General features: G+C 36.9%; 1 protein-coding gene across 1 annotated transcript in view; it reads right to left on the reverse strand.

The window, feature by feature from the left end:
• chinmo (Chronologically inappropriate morphogenesis) overlaps positions 1-19,256 on the reverse strand; it is a 90,087-nt gene that overhangs the window by 20,888 nt on the left and 49,943 nt on the right. Inside the window, exons 3-6 of the mRNA XM_046615131.2 lie at positions 18,364-18,584; positions 17,373-17,641; positions 15,773-16,020; positions 14,554-14,835 (exon numbers count right to left, since the gene is read on the reverse strand). Of these exons, the coding sequence (XP_046471087.1) occupies positions 14,554-14,835; positions 15,773-16,020; positions 17,373-17,641; positions 18,364-18,584 (1,020 nt within the window). The remainder of the gene's footprint in view (positions 1-14,553; positions 14,836-15,772; positions 16,021-17,372; positions 17,642-18,363; positions 18,585-19,256) is intronic.

Below are 19,256 nucleotides of genomic sequence, written 5' to 3' on the forward strand. Positions count from 1 at the left end.
ATTTTTCGATCGTGGTAAAAAACTGAAAATAGTTTAAGGACCGAGCGGTAAGCGGAAATAAAAATTTCTCCCAGTGTGAGAACTGGATTTTCTCGATCGTTCTCGACGAGACGGCCGAGATATCCGGACAAAACTACGTCCGCGTCCCTCTTTAGGGCACTTGGCCGAGAATAAAGGGTTGACGGCTATTGCAGGTGCAGTCCGAAAAAAGTCGGAGATCTAGGCTGTGCACCAGGTGTCCTCCCCCCCCCCCGTCCTCGTGTACCCTTCAATACGACGATCCAGGTGCGGTTCGAGTCTCGGACTATTTGATAAGAAGTTTAGTGTGGGAGTGGGGGGGGGGAAAAAAATTAGAACGGCTGTTTGACGGAAGGAACAAAATTTCAGATCTCAAAAGACGCGAAAATCTAATTCGGACAACAATGAAAGATTGATGACGGATGAATTTGCGGTAGAAAAAAAAAAAAAAAAAAAAAAAATGGCAAAAAATTAAAACGTGCAATGCTGTCATCGTTTAAAACGGAGATGGATAAAGATGGATGAAGAAATGAAAAGAGAAAGATCGAGAGAGAGAGAGAGAGAGAGAGAGAGAGAGAGAAGCGTAAGAGAGATCATTTCGAATCCTTTGACGAAGAAACGTCGCGCATTAGTGTAAATTATTATTATTATGTGTAGGCATAAGTTTAATGTCATCGTATATATATGTATTGTATATACAAAAGCTGGAGTTGATTTCTTATTGGTAATTTTTTTTCTACACTTCTCTTCTCAATTTCAATTCGTTTTTTCCCCCTACCTCTCCTTCTTTCCTTATTCCTACACTGAGCGAAATTTTTATTTCCGGTTACCGCTCGGTCCTTTAACTATTTTCATTTTTTATCACAATCGAAAAATATTATTCTAGGTATGAAAATGAAAATTAGTTTTCTATCCGTTACCGGAAAGTCTGGTATCCGTTGCTATTCTTTCTCATTACGATCGCTGTTGCTAGATTTTCTTGCAACTGTTGCGAAAACTTAACGCCTGTGCAAGAATAAATTGACGTTAAAGCCTTGTTTAACTAAAAACGTAGAGTAACTGATTTTCCGTTGCGATAAACAAAAAAAGGATCGACGAAAGCGCAAAATTGTTAGGCGTGCCTCGTTTTTCGGAATTCCAACAATATTCGAAGAATTTTTTTAACGATACTTGTTTTACTGAATTTTTCTAATTCTTATAGCAAATGAAATTTTTCTCAGTGTATTATCCGTATATCCATTCTCTCCTACAATATGTGTATACATACATGTACGTATATATAATACACATGTATCGTCGTACCGTTAGACGACTCGTTCCGCGTCAATCACTGTCTCTCCAAACGAATTTGTTTTTTTTTTTGTTTTTTCATTCTTTCTTTATTTTTTTATAAACTTCTCAAAAAGACAAATGGATCTCTGCCTCGCAGCGACTGTGGGTAAGTAAAATGTGTGTTATATCGGTTGGTCATACCGCGATATTAAAGCGTTAGGCGAGGATTTGGCTGATGTGACTGATCGCCGTTTATCGTAACATACGTCGCAAAGTTCTAAATTATCTTGTACCCACGCAGGCAGGGAGAACCGTAGGGAGGTTTTCTTTTGTTTTTTTTTTTTTCCTCTGTTTTTTTCTCTTCAGAAACGCGGAGAATTTCGATCGCGAAAAATTCAATGACGATAAACGAGGCGAGCGTTTGCAAAAAAAATAAATAAATAAATAAAAACATAAAATATATATAAAAAAAAAAAGAAAAAAATAAAATCTGTAACAGCGGATAGTTAATTTTATCGTTTTGCAAACGAATGTAACACACGTTCGGGAATTCGGTCTTGTTTAATATCGCTCACCCTGTGAATATACCTAGGACTATAAATGCAGCGGGTTAACGGAGGCGGAATAATCGCCGAAGAGAATCGATCATCTTCCTCGGGTGTATACGGTACGCATAAGGAAATCGGAGAGGCTAATTTCACGGTTATGGTAGCCTGAAAGAGAATGACCGAGTCAGCGGTCCCCGTGAAGAAAGATTTTGCAATATCGTTTGATCCCCCGTTCGCGAATTTATTTCTCTCGATTCTCCTCAACCATTTTTTAGCCAGGAATTTCACCGGCTGTATCGCGAATCTTCTTATTTTTCACTCTTTTTGTTTTTCGTTGCTTTTATTTCTCTTTCGTCAAACGTTTCTATAAGCGAGAGAGAAAGAGGTGAACAAAAAATTTCTCCGTTTTGAAAAAACGTGAAAACAAACGTTCGCTGTCCGTTTAAATTCGTATATAAGAAAGGTTTGACAAATTTTTTTCCAAAAAACAACAAGCAAACAGGAATTGCGCAGAAAAAAAAGAAAAAAAAAAAAATTAATAAAAAACAGAAATATCTTTGTCGAAGAGAGAAAGAGAGAAAGATAGGGAAAGAAGAAAAAAAAAACATATATATATATATGATTATTCTTCGGTTTGAAAAATCGTAGAACAAAATTTTCACCGACGTTTGAAAATCGTGGCGAAGTTGCCCGGAAAAAAAGAAAATAAAAACGATAAAAAAAAAAAGGGTTGGGGGGGGGAAGGAACACATTTCTGTCGGAAGAAGGATAAAAAAAAAAAAAATCTACCTTAAAAAACTACCGAAAGAACAAGGAAAAGGCCGAAAAGTGTAAAAATTCGCTAGGAAAGAAGCCTGTATATATATATATATATAATTATATATATATATAATGCATCCAAGTCGTATCTGATTTCATATGCATGTAGAGGCATGAGGCATTGATATATAAAGCATCGTGCGATTGTCTTGTTAGAGAACGGTATATATATATATGTGTGTATGTGTGTGTGTGTGCGTGTGTATTATATTATAATACGCGTACCTACGCTGCATATGACGCGCGAGATCCTTTTCACGGGTACGAAGAGCTCGGTATAAGGAACGGGGTTACACATCTCGTACAGAGCGGGGGTGCTGCAGGTGGGAGGAAAGACTCGAGAGGAGAGGAGAGGAGAGGAGAGGAGAGGAGAGACAGGGCCCGGGGGGAGCGAGATTCTTAGATTCAAGATCGTGTGAACCTGGGGCCCGAAAGTTCAGAGAAAGTCTGCAGGCACGCACGCTATGTGCCTGGCATTATATGCACATACCTTATATATATATATATATATATATACTCCGCTTATTAACGCGCAACGGTGTATTTACGTGTATATTATAGCGTATCGATTTACAGCCAGGTATGCAGAAGGTGCGTGAAATCACAATTTTACTCTTTCACTATTTCAAACTTACCGTTTCTGTGGTGGTTTTCAGAGATGATAGGGAAAATTGGATAGATTTTGTCACGTGCGTTTTCACGAAATGATAGTATGGATTCAAGGTATCTTTATTCGAGTAAAGAGACACTTTTTGTGCGATTTTGAAACGTTTTGGACGTGTTTTAGAAATCGAGTGTTTTTCTGTTTTTTTTTATTTTTTTTTTTTTTTTTTATCGAAAATACGATTATGGTAAAAAAGGAAAATATTTAAGGACCGAGCGGTAACCGGAACTAAAAATTTCTCTCGGTGCCGATTCGAGGATGAAACATTTTTACTCCGATTTGTAGAATATCTGGAAGAAAAAAAGAGAAAAAAAAAAAAAAAAAAAAAAGGAAAAAACGACAATAAATTCTTCTTTGTTCGTCTTCGTCGCATTCTTTCTTCCTTTTGTTACACGCCGGGCTCTCGAGGGCAATATTACGTGTTGCAACAGCGTTCGGCCCCGATGGCCGCCCCCACTTTTATTTTATATAGTTAGAACGCAAGACGCAAGGAAACGTAACGAAATAACCGCGTCAATTCGTGCCGTGATGCAGGGACGTCGTTAGAAAGCAGCAGCAGCAGCAGCAGCAGCAGCGGCAGATTGAACGCGAACTTGGCCTAAATTACCATCGATATATTCTATGGCTGACAACACGAACGCAAAGAAAAAAAAAAAAAAATAAAAATAAATAAAAAACAACGTACTTGCCTGTGAAAATATAATTACGATACTCGGTACAAAAGCAAGATTAATTAACAAATTTAACGACAAAACCGAGAAGCATTTTACGAACGACCTTGATAATTAGCCAAAGATTAATTTTCGACGCTTGCGAAAATTGATTGTTTGAAAAACGTCGATATTCTCGTTTCATTTTCTTTGGTCACAGAAATTTTCTCATTTTTTTTTTTTTGTTTTTATCCCAGTTACGGATATCCTTATTAGGAGTTGAAATTCTGCAAGGAAGTAAAAATAAAAAATTTTCACCGATGCAGAAAGAGTTTAAATTCAGGAATTGTATAATCGAGTAGCTCTTACGTCGATGTTTTTTTTTTTTTTTTTCCTCTTCTTCTTCTTTTACTCCAAACGTTTTCACGTGATCGAAACGAATGGTCAAATTTTGTTTTCTACAATCAACCGACAATAAAGTTACCGCTAATCAATTCGTTCGTCATGAATTTTTGCTCTTCGCGCGAAAAGATTTTTCATCAAATTCAGGATAATACTTTCGTAACGGGTTTAATTTAATTTATATAATTTTATATAAATAATTTTTCACGGTTTGCGATATATTCGCGTACCAAGGCTAATTGTTTCGCGAGGAAATTTTTGGATTCTTTGCTTTTTTCGAAGAATAAAAAAAAAAAAAAAAAAAGAAAACAAGGTAACGTAGAGCCGTTTTTTCCTTCCACTCTTTAATTATTATTCATCTATTACGTGCCGAATCGAAACTTTCGCGACGTAAGATCAACGCTTATTCCCGACGAGTCTTTTTTTATTTATCTTTTTTTTTTTTTTTTTTTTGTTTCACCTTCTCTTCTTCTCGTTTCCAACAGTCTCCATGAGAAATTACTCCTTCTCCGTGAATGGTTTTTTGTACAAGTGTACGCGTATCCCGGTATATAAAGAACCGAAGAGAAATAAAGACGGAGACAGAGGGAGGGGGAGGTGTGGGGGGGGGGGGGGGGTGGATAGATAAAGAAAGAATAATAAGAATAAGCACGAGAAGAAGAAGAAGAAGAAGAAGAAGAAGAAGTGGCAGCAGCAGATCAGGAGTTGCAACACCGGACAGACTCCACGTGCAACTGCCGACGGTGATGCAACTCGCGTTGCATTTTGTAACCGAACGGATAGAATAAAAAAAAAAAAAAACTGTACATGTATAGTTGTAAAAAGTTACGCGCGCGCGCAAGCGCAGAGGCATATATATATATGTATATAGTTATATATAGTTATAGACGTCGGCATAAGAACGAACATGTGGAATCTAACGCCGCGATCCGATGCCCTCGACTCTGTTTCGTATGTATCGAGTCGGGCGCATTTCGGTGCCGAAAATGCGTCGGATTTTTCTTTTTTTTTTTTTCCTTCACAGCTCGTAAGAAGAAACATATTTTTATACTTATTTTCCGAGCGTAGAACATTTATCGCTTTCGAATTCCACTTGACGAATTTTGCGAATTTTCTTTTTTTCTTTTTTTTTCTTCCTCCTTCTTCGAGTCGGACTTTCGTTTTTCGTTTACTTATTTATTTTTTTTTTTTTTATCGACACGATTTTAGAATCAAAATTCCGTGTTCCGTATAATATCTGTAATGTTCGGATTTTCGAAGATGGCGTAAATACGCGGGGGGAGGGGGAAGAAGAAAAAAAAAAAAAAAAAATCAGGACCGATTTGAAACGTGAATAAAATCCAAACGCTTCAGCCGATTTGTGAGAACTATTGTTATTATTACTATTATTTTTTTTTTTTTCACCAAAATGGACGAACGAATCTTTTATTTCACGTTTGAAAATCTAGAAAATTATTAATCGTTGTTGAGATAAACGCTCTTGAACAAGCGCAGGTTTTTAACAAGTCGATGGGAGATTGAAATTTCGTTTCGTCTACGTTTTGGAAAATCGGTCAAGGCGTTCGGATTTTATTCACGTTTCAAATCGGTCCCGTTTTTTGACCCACCCTGTATAATGTATAAGTATTGCAGGTACGATAATAATATCACTTTGGTAGGAAGAACTGGGATAAACTGGTTTACCACACTTATAATTAAGCGCAGCCACACCGTTTTTTTTTTCATTTCTTTTTTATACTTTATGCGCAAAATCATACGATAGTTTCCCGGAAGTTCGGTTTGGTGAAACAATAACAGATACGCTTGGAAGTTTATACTCGCAGAACGTAGGTTTCCTGGACTGTTATCACGAATTGAGAGAAAAAAATTTTCCTGAGAGAATCATTAAGTTATCGCGATATTCATTTTCGGACTGTTTTTTTTTTTTTCGAAACCTGTGACACCGGATTGAAATTTTTCCAAGTTTCCAAACAAAGCGTCAGGACTTGCTTGAGCTTTTATCTAGTTGAACAATTTTTTTTTTTTTTTTTCAAGGACTCCGTCAAGTTTGGTTCTTCGATTGAAAGACGTCGAAAAATTATGAATTTTACTCAAAATTCGTTACGAACGTTTATTTCGATCGGTTATATATTATATAACTAGAGTACGAAATGGTCTGGAGACTTGGTGGAAAAAAAAAAAAACAAAAATTCGTAACGGATCTCAGAATTGAGACGAAAATATCGAGCTTTTCTTCAGACCTACAAACACCGAATATTCAAGAGTTATAATGATGGATTGATGGCAAAAACGTTTTTTTTTTTTTACTTGCCGTAAAAAGAAACACTTCTCGTTTTCTAGATTTTCAACCAACGATGAATATTCAGAACACGAAAATCGAAAAACTTTACAAAATTGTCTTAAAAATAGTGAAAAATAGTAACTGAACATTTTATCCACCCGTTATAACGAGAAAAATTTCGTCAAAGCAAGGTCGTCAAAGCTTTACAATATAATAGTCATAATCCGGTAAGTTTTAATCGACTAACTGAGGGCGCCAGAATTATCAATGATAATTATTACGGTAACCGATAAGATGCCTCGATTCGGAGTATCGTGCAGGCTGCAAGTTAAATTCAAGATACATACAATGTATGCCACTATCAACATAAAAGATTACACTCAAGACTACGATATGTATATATATATATATATATATATATATATTCACAAATGTTCTTATCAGCGCAAATATTACTTATATATAAATCAAAATCAACTTGGCGCGATTTTCCACATAACGTAAAACGCTCATCTTTTCACAGAATATTTTTCTATCACCATCGACAAACTTGCCGTGGTGAAAAAATTTGCAAATTATTACTTTCCGTACTAATTTTTGCGCATCAAAATAACATCTTCCGTCCGAAATGCCAAACCAACAACACCTCAGCAGGCACAGGTCGTCAAATTTTGAATAAATCGAATTTTTCACGTGTTTTCACTTGAGGAAAATAGAAAGGTGCGATTTGCAACCTCTTGATATCAATATTAATATCTCAAATTTTCAAAAGACGTATTCTCATACCTAAATGAAACTTTTCAGCACGTTTCCAAGGAAAAGAAAAACAGATAAAAAGAAAAATTTCTTATTTCCAAACGTATATATTAGACTGGGGCAAAAAAAACCAAGAATTTTTTTCTTTTAATGGTACTGTAAAAACATTGTTCATGACGACAAATAAAAATTATCCACAAAGTTTGAGCCCTTAATATTAATAGTAAGGGGTGTATCGTTACAGCTATTGATTTTTTAACAGTTACCGCATTTTTTTAGCCAAAATCCGTTAATTATCAATCTGAAAAATTTTATCAATCCATATTTTTGAAGGAAATTAAATTTCCTACAAAAAAGCTCTCTTACTAAATTGACGTAGATCGAGCCGTTTCCTTGTAATCGTGCCTTAAACATTGATTTGTTCTTTCAAATTATTGTTTGAATTTTTGATTTTTGTAATTACCGGAAAAATCAATATTTTCATAGATCAAGCCATTATTTTTGTGGGAAATTTGATGCTCTACAAAAAAGGTCTCTTAACATTTTTCATGAAATTCACTCCTTTAAGAGTTATTCGACATTGAAATTGTATTCAAAAGTAATTTCAATATATATATATATAATATATATATATAATGAGCGAGTGAAAATTCGCCCGCGTGTGAGAATGAGACGGAAAGCGAGAGTGAGAGAGGGAGAGAGAGGTATAAAGTACGAAACGCAGTTTGACACGTGTGTGCAATGTTTTAAAATATGTGTGTCGCAAAAATTCGATCGAGCAACTTTAACACGGCATACGCAAGTCAAGAGTACGCTGCGAAATATTATCAACAGACTTTTGACAGCGTGCTACATAATCGCGTGTATCGCAAACGCGCCTTATATACGCACGCACACACGCGCGCGTTTAATGTAAACACGTATCACGCATACATACGAGTTTTACACAACGTGTAAGCGATACTACGTTGCGATACAGAATGCGCGAGAGTAAAAAAAGGAGACAAGAGAATGAATAAGAAAAAGAATAAAACATTTTACGCGTATCCGCGATTACGTCGCTCATCGTGTATTTCGTGTAAATAGATAGGTAGATAGAAATGTATGTGTATCGCGATTGTTCGCGTATGGGTGATGTGGATTTTTTATTACTTTTCTTTTATTTTCGTCTCTTCTTTTTTCTCTCGACAGGGAAACTCGTAAACACCGTTTAATTATCTGTAATAAGTAGCCGGTTGATTTCGTAATTTTTTTTTTTTTTTCCCCCGTGAAATCCGATTCACTATCAACATCTGTAATTGCAAACATTCGCACGATTACCCGGAATTCGATATGAAATATTACGTGATCTGTAATAATAACAGCGATGAAAAAAATAACGTTGCTTGAACTCGGTTAAACCTTCTTCGACGATTCGGGTTTCCTCCCCCCGCCGGTAAGAATTACAGCTAATTGATTCGAACGTGCGAGATAACGACGAGGAGAAAAACGAAATATAAAAAAAAATAATAAAAAAAGAAAAAAGAACAAGGAAATATTCTTAAAATCGTAATGAGAATCGTTTCGTTCTTTGCCGCTAACAAACGCGCGCGAAAATCAGAATTTCGATAAACGTTATACACGTCCGTGCATAAATACATACATACACACATACATACATACATGCACCCGGATAGATACACGTGTAAAATATAACGTAAGGCGGCAATGACACATCGGAATGATAAGCTACACGTATAACAACACCGTATACACGTAAATATACGTTCACCACACATCTACACTACTGCAGATATAGTAGATATGTCGAAAAAAAAATTTTTTCCGCACGTAACCGTCATATAATACAGAAACACATGTGTTTGTACGATATAATATAATCGTTATATATTATACAAGGATATCGCCGCCGCCGCCGCCGCTGCCGTGTCAAGAATCCCGAACCTACCCGAACTTAGCCGAAGTTATCCGAACTTACCCGAATCTATCCGAAGATGACCGAACCTAACCTAACCTAACCTAAACCGAATTTAGCGGAATTTAACCGGACTTAACCGAATCTATTCAGAAATACCCGAACCTACCCGAACTTAGCCGAAGTTATCCGAACTTACCCGAATCTATCCGAAGATACCCGAACCTAACCTAACCTAACCTAACCTAAACCGAATTTAGCGGAATTTAACCGAACTTGACGGAATCTATCCGGAAATACCCGAACCTAACCTAACCTAACCTAACCTGACCCGAATTTGGCCGAAGTTAACCGAACCTGCCCGAATCTATTCGGAAATACCCGAACCTAACCGAACTTAGCCGAAGTTATCCGAACTTGTCCGAATCTATCCGGATCGATGATTTAACCCTTTACCCTGCATATAGTGTACCGCAAAACCTATGAAGAATTGACCCTTCACCTTCTGTATATAATACGTCCATCTAGGTGTCAGGTATTCAATATTGACCCTTTTATGCATATAGATTCCTATACCTGTAAAAATCCCTCCCCCCCCCCCCTTCATAAAAACTCGAAAATGAGGCTTGACGCGTTAAATATGCATATATAATTAAATGTATTAAATATATCGAACGACAGGTGTCTCGTTATCAATTTACGTACATAATACAATGTCTGTGTGTACATATATATATATATATATATGCATATATATACATGTTATAAAATCGTACAACGTCGTCGCGAACCGCTGAACGAGTTCAAGAATTTGCTGCGACGTGAGTCTTTGACGTTTGCGTTGGTAGTATATAATATCGTGTCTTACATGTGTGTGTAGATATGCACGCGCGCGAACACAGCATAGACAGAGACAAGGCACATGCATATTGTAAACTACGGTTCGCACGACCTCGCGGACGAATACATATAATATATATACATATATATATATATATATATACATACACACATGTATATTAATTTTTGCCTAACTGTATTCGCGTGTTTGTGCGAATATTTAGTTATTACACATGCGTGCAAATACGATACGCGATAGGCGATTTGATCCTCGTTTGTATTAAACTTTATTCCTACGTGTGTGTGTGTGTGTGCGTTGGGTGTGGGACTGGTTTTCTCGTTGCGTGTTTGATTATTGAACTCGCGGAACAGCAAAGAGGAGACGTCAAGATGTGTGTGGTGGTGGTGGTGGTGGTGGAGGGTGGGGTTTATACTATACTATATATAACACTACCATATGCACATTTTTGACATTGAACCCAATCGCACGTGCGTTTATCAGGTTCAACGAACTCCTAATACTCGCGTCCCTGAAGTCAACTTTTTTACTTACTTCTAACCGCTTCTGGATTGTACTGGATATTTTTTTTTTTTTTTTTTGTTTTTTTGTTTTTTGGTTTTTTTTCAACCGATTCCCACACGTACCCGCCGTATTTTACAAAGTCTAGGTGGACGTTTATGCACGCGCGATGACGGTGGTCGGCATGTGACGAATTCAAGAATTTTATACAATCTATGTATGTATATTGTACATATGTATATTATATTATACATATATATATATACATGATATTAACAACGTTTCGACGTTCCTAAGTAATATTATAAATGCGAAAATGCGTTTGTTCCACTGTACATTTCTTCACGCAGCAACGGAGCGACCGATCGACGTAATTTTTTTATCTACCAACTACTTTTTACGGTAGAAAAAAAAATTCGCGGTCCCCGCGGGATGAATCTGGAGCGTAATTCTGTGTCTAAAACGGCGCGACGGATTTTCATGAGATTTTATAAGAAATTATCTCAAGCCTTGGTGTGAAAAAAAAAAAAAAAAAACAATGCGGGATACTTTTTATCGCACGTAAAAGCATACTGATTTATTATTGCACCGTACTGTGACCAGGATTGGTGTTTTATTGACAAATAATACGGTATTAACTTCTCATTTTTCTGCTTTTCAAAGAGAAAAAAGAAAGTTATCGTAATCGCACCGAAAATGATACGATCAGTTTTTACTATAATTCCGCATTTTAAAATTTCGAAAATCACGTGCGTGTGCGTGAATCGCGAGAAAACGATTTATCGGATTTCAATGATTTTGGTCTCAATCGACGCGGCTTCTTCAAACCTAAAACTGATCAGATTTTTGCTTTGATCGATTCGGCAATTTTTCAATTATTGCAATAAGAAATCACCCAAAAAAAAAAAAAAAAAAAGCATCAAATATAAACGATGATATCTCGAGAATGGATGAATGGATTATAACGAAAATTAATACCGGGAGGTTTTTTAAATCACCAACCACGAATCCAAGGTCAGATTTGAAAAATTTCAATTTGGCACATTCAATCCAAAATTTTCAATGGTGGATCCGTTACAGTGGTTCAAAATAAAATTCGAATTCAATGTCATTCTTTTTTTATTCACTATAAACTTGGAAACCGCTGCGGTGTGAGAACGGGAAGTTCGAGGGCTGGCTCATGGCCAGTTTAAAACCTCTTGTTTTTCCTCAGAACCACGGGAGCGAAGCCGTGGGTAAAAGTTAGTTTCATTACACCAACGTCATAGGCATGAAAATACGTCACTCGATCTATAGAATTACCTTCGATTCTATTCCTAATTCCCAAAAATCCTGGTTTTTCGTATTTTTTTTTTTTTTTTTTTCTTTTTTTCTTTTCCTCACAGGCTCAACGACTAGGCGATAATACAACAATTTGAAAGAAACAAGATACCACATATTGTAACATGTAGGGCATTCACGTCAAATTTATAACCCATGTACTTCACAATAATATGATATATTTGAAAAAAATTCCGACACCCTTTTGGGATCGGTTGCAAACATCGTGCTGAAAAAAAATTATCCAAATTTAAGGGGACGCGGTACACGGGTTACAAATTTCACGTGGAATGTCCCATATTCATATTTTCAATAATAAACCTACCACGTGAACAATACCAACATGCATTTTCCGTTAAATTATCAATATTTTCACTCCTCCGAGTGATATATATTTATATGTATATATGTATGTATAAATAAATACTATCCGCTCTCCGCGAGGATTATAAAATGGCGATAACGGAATTCGCCGCATTCCATGTAATCATTACACGTATGTGTTTACATTTTTCGAGCGCGCAAGTTGTAAGTGAGAATTTCACACAACTGTATGTACATACATGTGTATATTCATGTACGAATACAACATCAATTTATCTATGATTGAATGATACAGATACGACAGCGACGTGTGACATATGATTATAAACTCAACAGTGCATTCGGCACGTTATAGTATATACCCGAGTGAAATTTTTAGTTTCGGTTACCGCTCAGTCCTTAACTATTTTCATTTTTTACAACAATCGCAAAATATTGTTCCAGGTAGAAAATGAAAATTAGTTTTCTAGCCGTTACCGGAAAGTCTGGTATCCGTTGCTATTCTTTATCATTACGATCGTTGTTACTAGATTTTCTAGCAATTGTCGCGGAAATTTAATGCCTGTGCAAGAATAAAGTAAGTTAAAGCCTCGTTTAACTAAAAACGTAGAGTAAACCTCGGAAACTGATTTTGCGTTGCAATAACCAAAAAATGATCGACGATAGCGCAAAATGTTTAGGCGTGCCTCGTTTTTCGTATTTCCAACGATATTCAAACAGTTTTTTTTAACGATACCTGTTTTACTCAATTTTTCTAGTTACTGTGACAAATGAAATTTTTCTCAGTATACGACATGTGTTTTTCATTCTCGAATAAATAAAATCGTTTTCCCCCCTCGCGCATCGTTATTTTAAAACGAGATCGATACCTTGATATTCACAAATGCGTTTTTTTTTTCTTTTTCTTTTTGTCACAAACTTTCATTATTACATCTATTAAATTACGATAGAATTTTTTACGCACGACTGTGACAATTAATCCATCCGCAAACACGTCGCACGCATCTATTACACGTATATTCGCACATTCAAGCGTCTTATATGTATAATATTATACACATACATATATATATATATATATATATATATATACATGTACAAGATGCGTATTTGCACGTGTGCAGAATGTTTACGTTACCGCGGTTTGTGTAATATCCGAACAAAACACGATAAGCGATGAATTTTTCCTTATCGCTGCACGTACGCTTCGTCGTACGCACACTAAAATTTGTCATACGGGTCTACGTGATACACAATTTCGGTATCGAACCATTTTTATTATTTCATTATCCAAGCAGCGTTATATATTTATTATATCATAACGTACGAAACTTACGATAATTTCTTTTTACCGTTTTGTTTTTTCTTTAAAATCTGTTCAAAATTAATTTTCACAACAGTTTTTATTATTATTATTATTATTATTATTATTATTATTATTATTATTGTGATCAAGCATTTTTATCTGAATCGGAATATTAATCCGACGTTCATACGGAAGAGAAGGAAGAAGAAACGATACACTTGATTTTCTGTTTACAGTTGCTAAACTAGCGTTAATTTTTTTTTTTTTTTACCCAAAACAATCATATTTTTTGATCAAGGTAAAAAAAAAAAAAAAAATAAAAAAAATTGAAATCGGTTAACAACCTGCAAGATCAATTTCTTCTTTAAATTCGGATAATGAGGCTAGACTTCAACCTCGAATTTGACTAAAACATACTTTCGAGCTTCAGACGAACAATTGGTAATAAAACGAATCGGGGAGCTGCAAATAAATGAAGTCGAAATTTCCGCTGTTCAAGAATAGCCATAATTTTCATCCGAATCGGAATATTAATCGTATACGTTCGTACAGAAAAAAAGAAAAAAGGAAAAAGAAACAGACGATACGCTTGATTTTCCGATTACAGTTGCGAAACTAACGTTCACTTTTTTTTTTTTTTTTTATCCAAAACGTATATCATATTCGTCGACCAAGGTGAAGAAAAAAAAAAATTTGAAGTCAGTTAAAAACCTGCAAAACGATTTTTTTTTTTCCAAATTCGGATAACGAGGCCACATTTTTTAACCTCGAATTTCACTGAAACATACTTTCGAGTTGCAGATGAACGATTGGTAACAATACGAATCGTAGAGGTGGAAATAAATGAAGTCGATATTTCCGTCGTTGAAAAATTGGGAATAAAATTTTTTTTTCACAACAAATGTAAAATTGACTCACCATCCGGCGTCGTCACGGTTCCTGCCTTGTTGATTTTTGAATTCCACGTGGCGGGCGTTGCGGGCGCAGGGCTGAGGTCGGGAGTTGGAGGGTGTGGCGGAGGTATGGGTGCCAGATTTCCGCAGCCCTGATGCTGCCCTAGATGATCACCCTGAGTGCTATACGCGGCTGATTCGCCGCCTCCGCCTCTGCCGCCGTAAGACTCGCCGGATGAACGCTCGGCTAACCTTTCGGCCCTTTCTCTGTCCGTTAATAGACCTGGTTCCTGTTTTATCCGAAGGTCTGCGCGAGAATATGTTTTTTAGCGGGTTGCAGGGGTGGTGAGTTGGGGTAAAAAAAAAAATTGAATAAAACAAAACGAAGAGAGAGAAAAAAAAAAAAAGAAACAACAACGACGACGACAACGACTAAAATAACAATAATAATAATGATAATGATAAACACTCTGGGGGCGAGGCGGCTGCAGAAATTAAACGTGATAATTGTTGGGTCGTATTTTTATCGCGTTACTTTTTGCCGTATTTCCGAATGACGGAGAAACGAGGAAACAAAGTAGAAATATGTATATTCGAATTTTTTGTTATCGATAAAATCAAGATCGAGTTGACCGATTTGCGTGAAAATTGCGCTAATAGAACGTAGACTGTTTAAATCTAGGATCAAGCCTGTCGAACAACTCGATAAGGGGCGGGGTTGAAATTCGAAATTTGAAACGTTCCGAAAACGCCGAATTTACAATTTTTTTTTTTTTTTTTTTCTCTCGTTTCGCGGCGAAACTTGAGGCAAGGAAATCAAATTTTTTAGAAAAATTTCACTCCATCGAAACTTGAACTTTCGAATAATTGAATTTCGAAACTTTTATCCGTAGCGTCGATCTTTCGACCGTTCGAAACTCTGTCGTTTCATCAAAGTTTGATCTCCTCGTTACTTCCAAGTTTCACCGCCACCAAATAATTCGGAACAAGGCGCTTTCGGAACTTCGACCCCTTCGTAAATATCTCGCGTTCCTAGATTCGAAAGATCGGTAAAAAAAAAAAAAAAAAAAAAACAACAACAACAACAATAAAACGGGACAAAATATATTTAAAAAAAAAAAAAAAAAAAAAAAAACAAGCCCGTTAAAAATTTCGAATTTCTTTTTCAATTCGGCGGAAATTGAAGAGAATTTACGGGGTTTCAGGGGGTGGCGGTGGCGGGTTTGGAGGGTGTGAAGACGCACCTTCGGCACCGTTGTCTCTGTGCTCACCGTTCCCTCTCTCCTCCGATCTGTCGCGTTCCAATTCTCGTTCAAGTTCCGTCGGTGTGTGGGGCGCTGTGTGGGGATGCGACGGCTGGTCCGTCGGGTGGGGAAAATGCGAATGCAGGTTGCTGTCCAGGAGTAGAGGGTGAGGCGCCGACGCCGGACGAAACGCCGCTCCGTCACGAAGCACGCTCGCTCTTCCCAAAGCGTCGGCGTCGCTCGGAGACCTTGACGGGGGTCGGTTTTTTTTTAAAAAAGGGGCGGAGGGTGGTGAATTTTACGAAGGCGATAGATTTTAGAGATATTCGCATTCGCTGCAAATTTTACCGTTGCTTTAATATTTTTTTTTTTCCAATTTTTTGGTCCCACGACGCATTTTCGAATTGAATTTGAATTTTCGTCGCAGGGTTGTATATACGTTTGACCGTGTAGTTTTAACACCCTTAGTCACGGCTAATCGCGAGCCACTAAGGGTGGCACCGTTATTATTTTTTTGTTTTTTCTTTATATTCCATGCAAAATCCTACGTTTTTTTTTCCTCTTTTTTCTATCTCTCTTTATTTGCAAAACTGGATCGCGCGATCGGAAGGGTTGAAATAGCAAAAAGTAGTCGAAACGCAATTTTCGATACATTGAGCAGAGTCGATAGTTTAGGGAAAAAAGTGTGTAATAACCGTATCGGGAAGATATTCAAATTTCTTTCTTACGCAGAAGCGTTTTGGAATCGATAGGTTTCTTTCGCGGTGAGTGAAAAATTTGGCGAAAAGAAAGAATATTTCATAACCCGAGTTTCGTTTTGTATGTATTTTGTTGTAACGACTTGCCGATGATAAAATTATAATCAAAAATCCCGAACGCGAGATTGTTCGATATATTTTTTCGAATTCGTTTCGTGAGAACTTCAAGAGAAGAAGAATAAGAAGTGACGTTATTGAAGTATTTCTCTTGTTTTGTACGGTAAAAAATGCTTCTTCTACAATATTTCAAAATCTAAATTCAAATAATTGAATGATTTTCGAACGATCGATAACTTGAAATTTTCGACAGGAAAAATAAAGACGGTACCGTTAAATTCGAAAAATTTCGCTGTACCAAAAAATGAGAAAAAAAAAATATATATATATACATATATATATATAACAAACCCTTGTGAATACAAATTTGTGGATTATAATGAATTTGAAAGAGATTTGTTCATCGAAACAAAAATCTGAACAAATTTTTCGAACAAAAATCACAGCGAATCCTGAGGTTTGAATTTAGGTTTTGAACAGCGCATTGCGATTAATCGATTATTTGGTTATTCCGACTAATCGATCGATCGACGATTTCGGGTAATCGTTTTTCCGACAAATCCACCAATCGACGGTTTCAATCGATCGTTTCATCGTTTCAACGATTAATCGAAGTTGACCTAATAACAATTCTTCATTTCAATCGGTACACGAATCGTGACCATCGATCAATCGATGAATGGAAAAAACTCTTGATCGAAATCGCGTATCGATCGATCGCACAGCACTGATTTTGAATCTTGGATTTTTATTTATTTATTTATTTACTTATTTTTTATTCGAACCTCATGAGCCTCTTCCTCGGACTGTCGTAGTAGTGCTGGGTCGTGGCGTGTGAAGTGGGCACGGAGTAGTTTGTTGCATTTGAGGGGGCAGGCACGGGGGTCGGGGACTTCTTTCTGACGCTGCCTGCAGCGCCGATTCCCGTATTTCCGGCCCCCGCCCCACTTCCGCCGCCCCCGATCCCGCCGTTGCCGTCCGACGAGCTGTTGCCTTCCGCCGCGTGCCTTTGAGCCACCGCCAATTTCTCGTGCTCTATCGAGAGACCCTTTACCTGAGGGATGACAAACCACCGGAGGGTAACACGTGTTTACCGCTTTGAAAACCTGCCGGGATGGGGGTTGAGGGAAATCGAAATACGAGAGAGAGAGAGAGAGAGAGAGAGAATGACGAAAGAAGAAAGAGAAGGGAAAAAATTTAAAATAAACATCCTCGTATATATATATATATATATGTGTGTGGTGGTGTGGTCAAAAATAAATCTCACTCGGAGAAAGAAAATTATTTACCGCTTTCGTTACAAAGTTTGAAATTCGATACGAAAGATTCGAATTCTTTACCTTAATGCTAAATGTCATCGTCGACGAAATTTCGGATTACATTTGAAAATCAATGAATCGCCAACAAATTAGAAATTACTCATGTTTTGGAAGCTCGACGTCGTTTCAAGTTTTCACGACTTTAACGAACGAGTTTATAAATTAATACCCACCGCCATTTTTCGTTAAAATTTTCACAACCGAAAGAGAAAACCTTGTGAAATATTGTCTCTGTCTTCGGATATCGTTGAAATTATTCCCTCGATTTTGAAGCATGGCGCGTGTGAGAGAGAATATATTTTGCAAATGATAATACGTTCCTTGCGATGAATGTTTTTTTTTTTTTTTTTTTTTTTTTTTAAATTTTTTTTATTTTTTGGAAAGCTCAATTTCTTTGGGAGAAAATTTTGATGCGAACGTTGAGCGCAAGGCGATGTGAAATTAGGAAGTAACGTACTTGGAGACACTCGGCAGCCTTGAGAAAGGAGCTGAGGGATTCCTGAGAGACGTGTACCTCGCCCCTGTACATGAACTCGAGCAGTGCAGTCATGTTGTGGGCGCTGGTACCGTCGAGGATGACGATCAAGCCCGCAGGCGAGGGTGGCATCCCCTCGAACAACTCTTGAAAATGCTTGCTACATGCTGCCAGGATCAATCTGTGCGCCTTGAACGTCACACCTGGAAACAGAGGAGGAAGTAAAATGAGAGGGTTAATTTACTTCCCGATTCTGAAAATTCGATCTACGATCGATCTATGCTTGGGTCTGTAGAAAAACTTTGAAAATTCATTGGGACGCGACGTTGCGCGGGTGATTTTTAATTTTTATAGAATTAATCGAACCGCCGAATGATTTCATTTTTTTTTTTTTTTTCATCTCCGAATACGAATTTTTATAATATACGGTAACGAAATGATGGTAAATTTTGTATTTAATAGTTTTGCGGGAATTTTCTCCGTCACTGTTCAAAGAATTACCAACGAACGAAATGATCGTAGGATCGTTACAGATCGATTTTTCAAGATACTTGTACAAGAGATGTTTCCGTTTTTACTTGGCATCGTGTTTGGTTTGTATAAGAAAGGTATTAGTTTCGGTGGAAAATCACTTTTCTCTAGTTTCAACGAATCTTCGCGTTTCCGTAACTCTAGAATCCGATAAATGGATTTCTAGAAAAATGTCGGTCGATCGGTCCGTCCGACAAACTCTTGCGATAAAAAAAAAAATTGAAACTTACAATATTTTACAACGATAACATTCCTTTGAACTTCCGGTTCTCTCAGTAATAAATCGATCTGGAACGATCTTCTTATTAATTTTTCTAAACAAACGCTTAGGTTTTTTCCAGTTT

Source organism: Neodiprion pinetum, chromosome 3 (assembly GCF_021155775.2).
Source record: "Neodiprion pinetum isolate iyNeoPine1 chromosome 3, iyNeoPine1.2, whole genome shotgun sequence".
NCBI classification, from domain to species: Eukaryota; Metazoa; Arthropoda; class Insecta; order Hymenoptera; family Diprionidae; genus Neodiprion; species Neodiprion pinetum.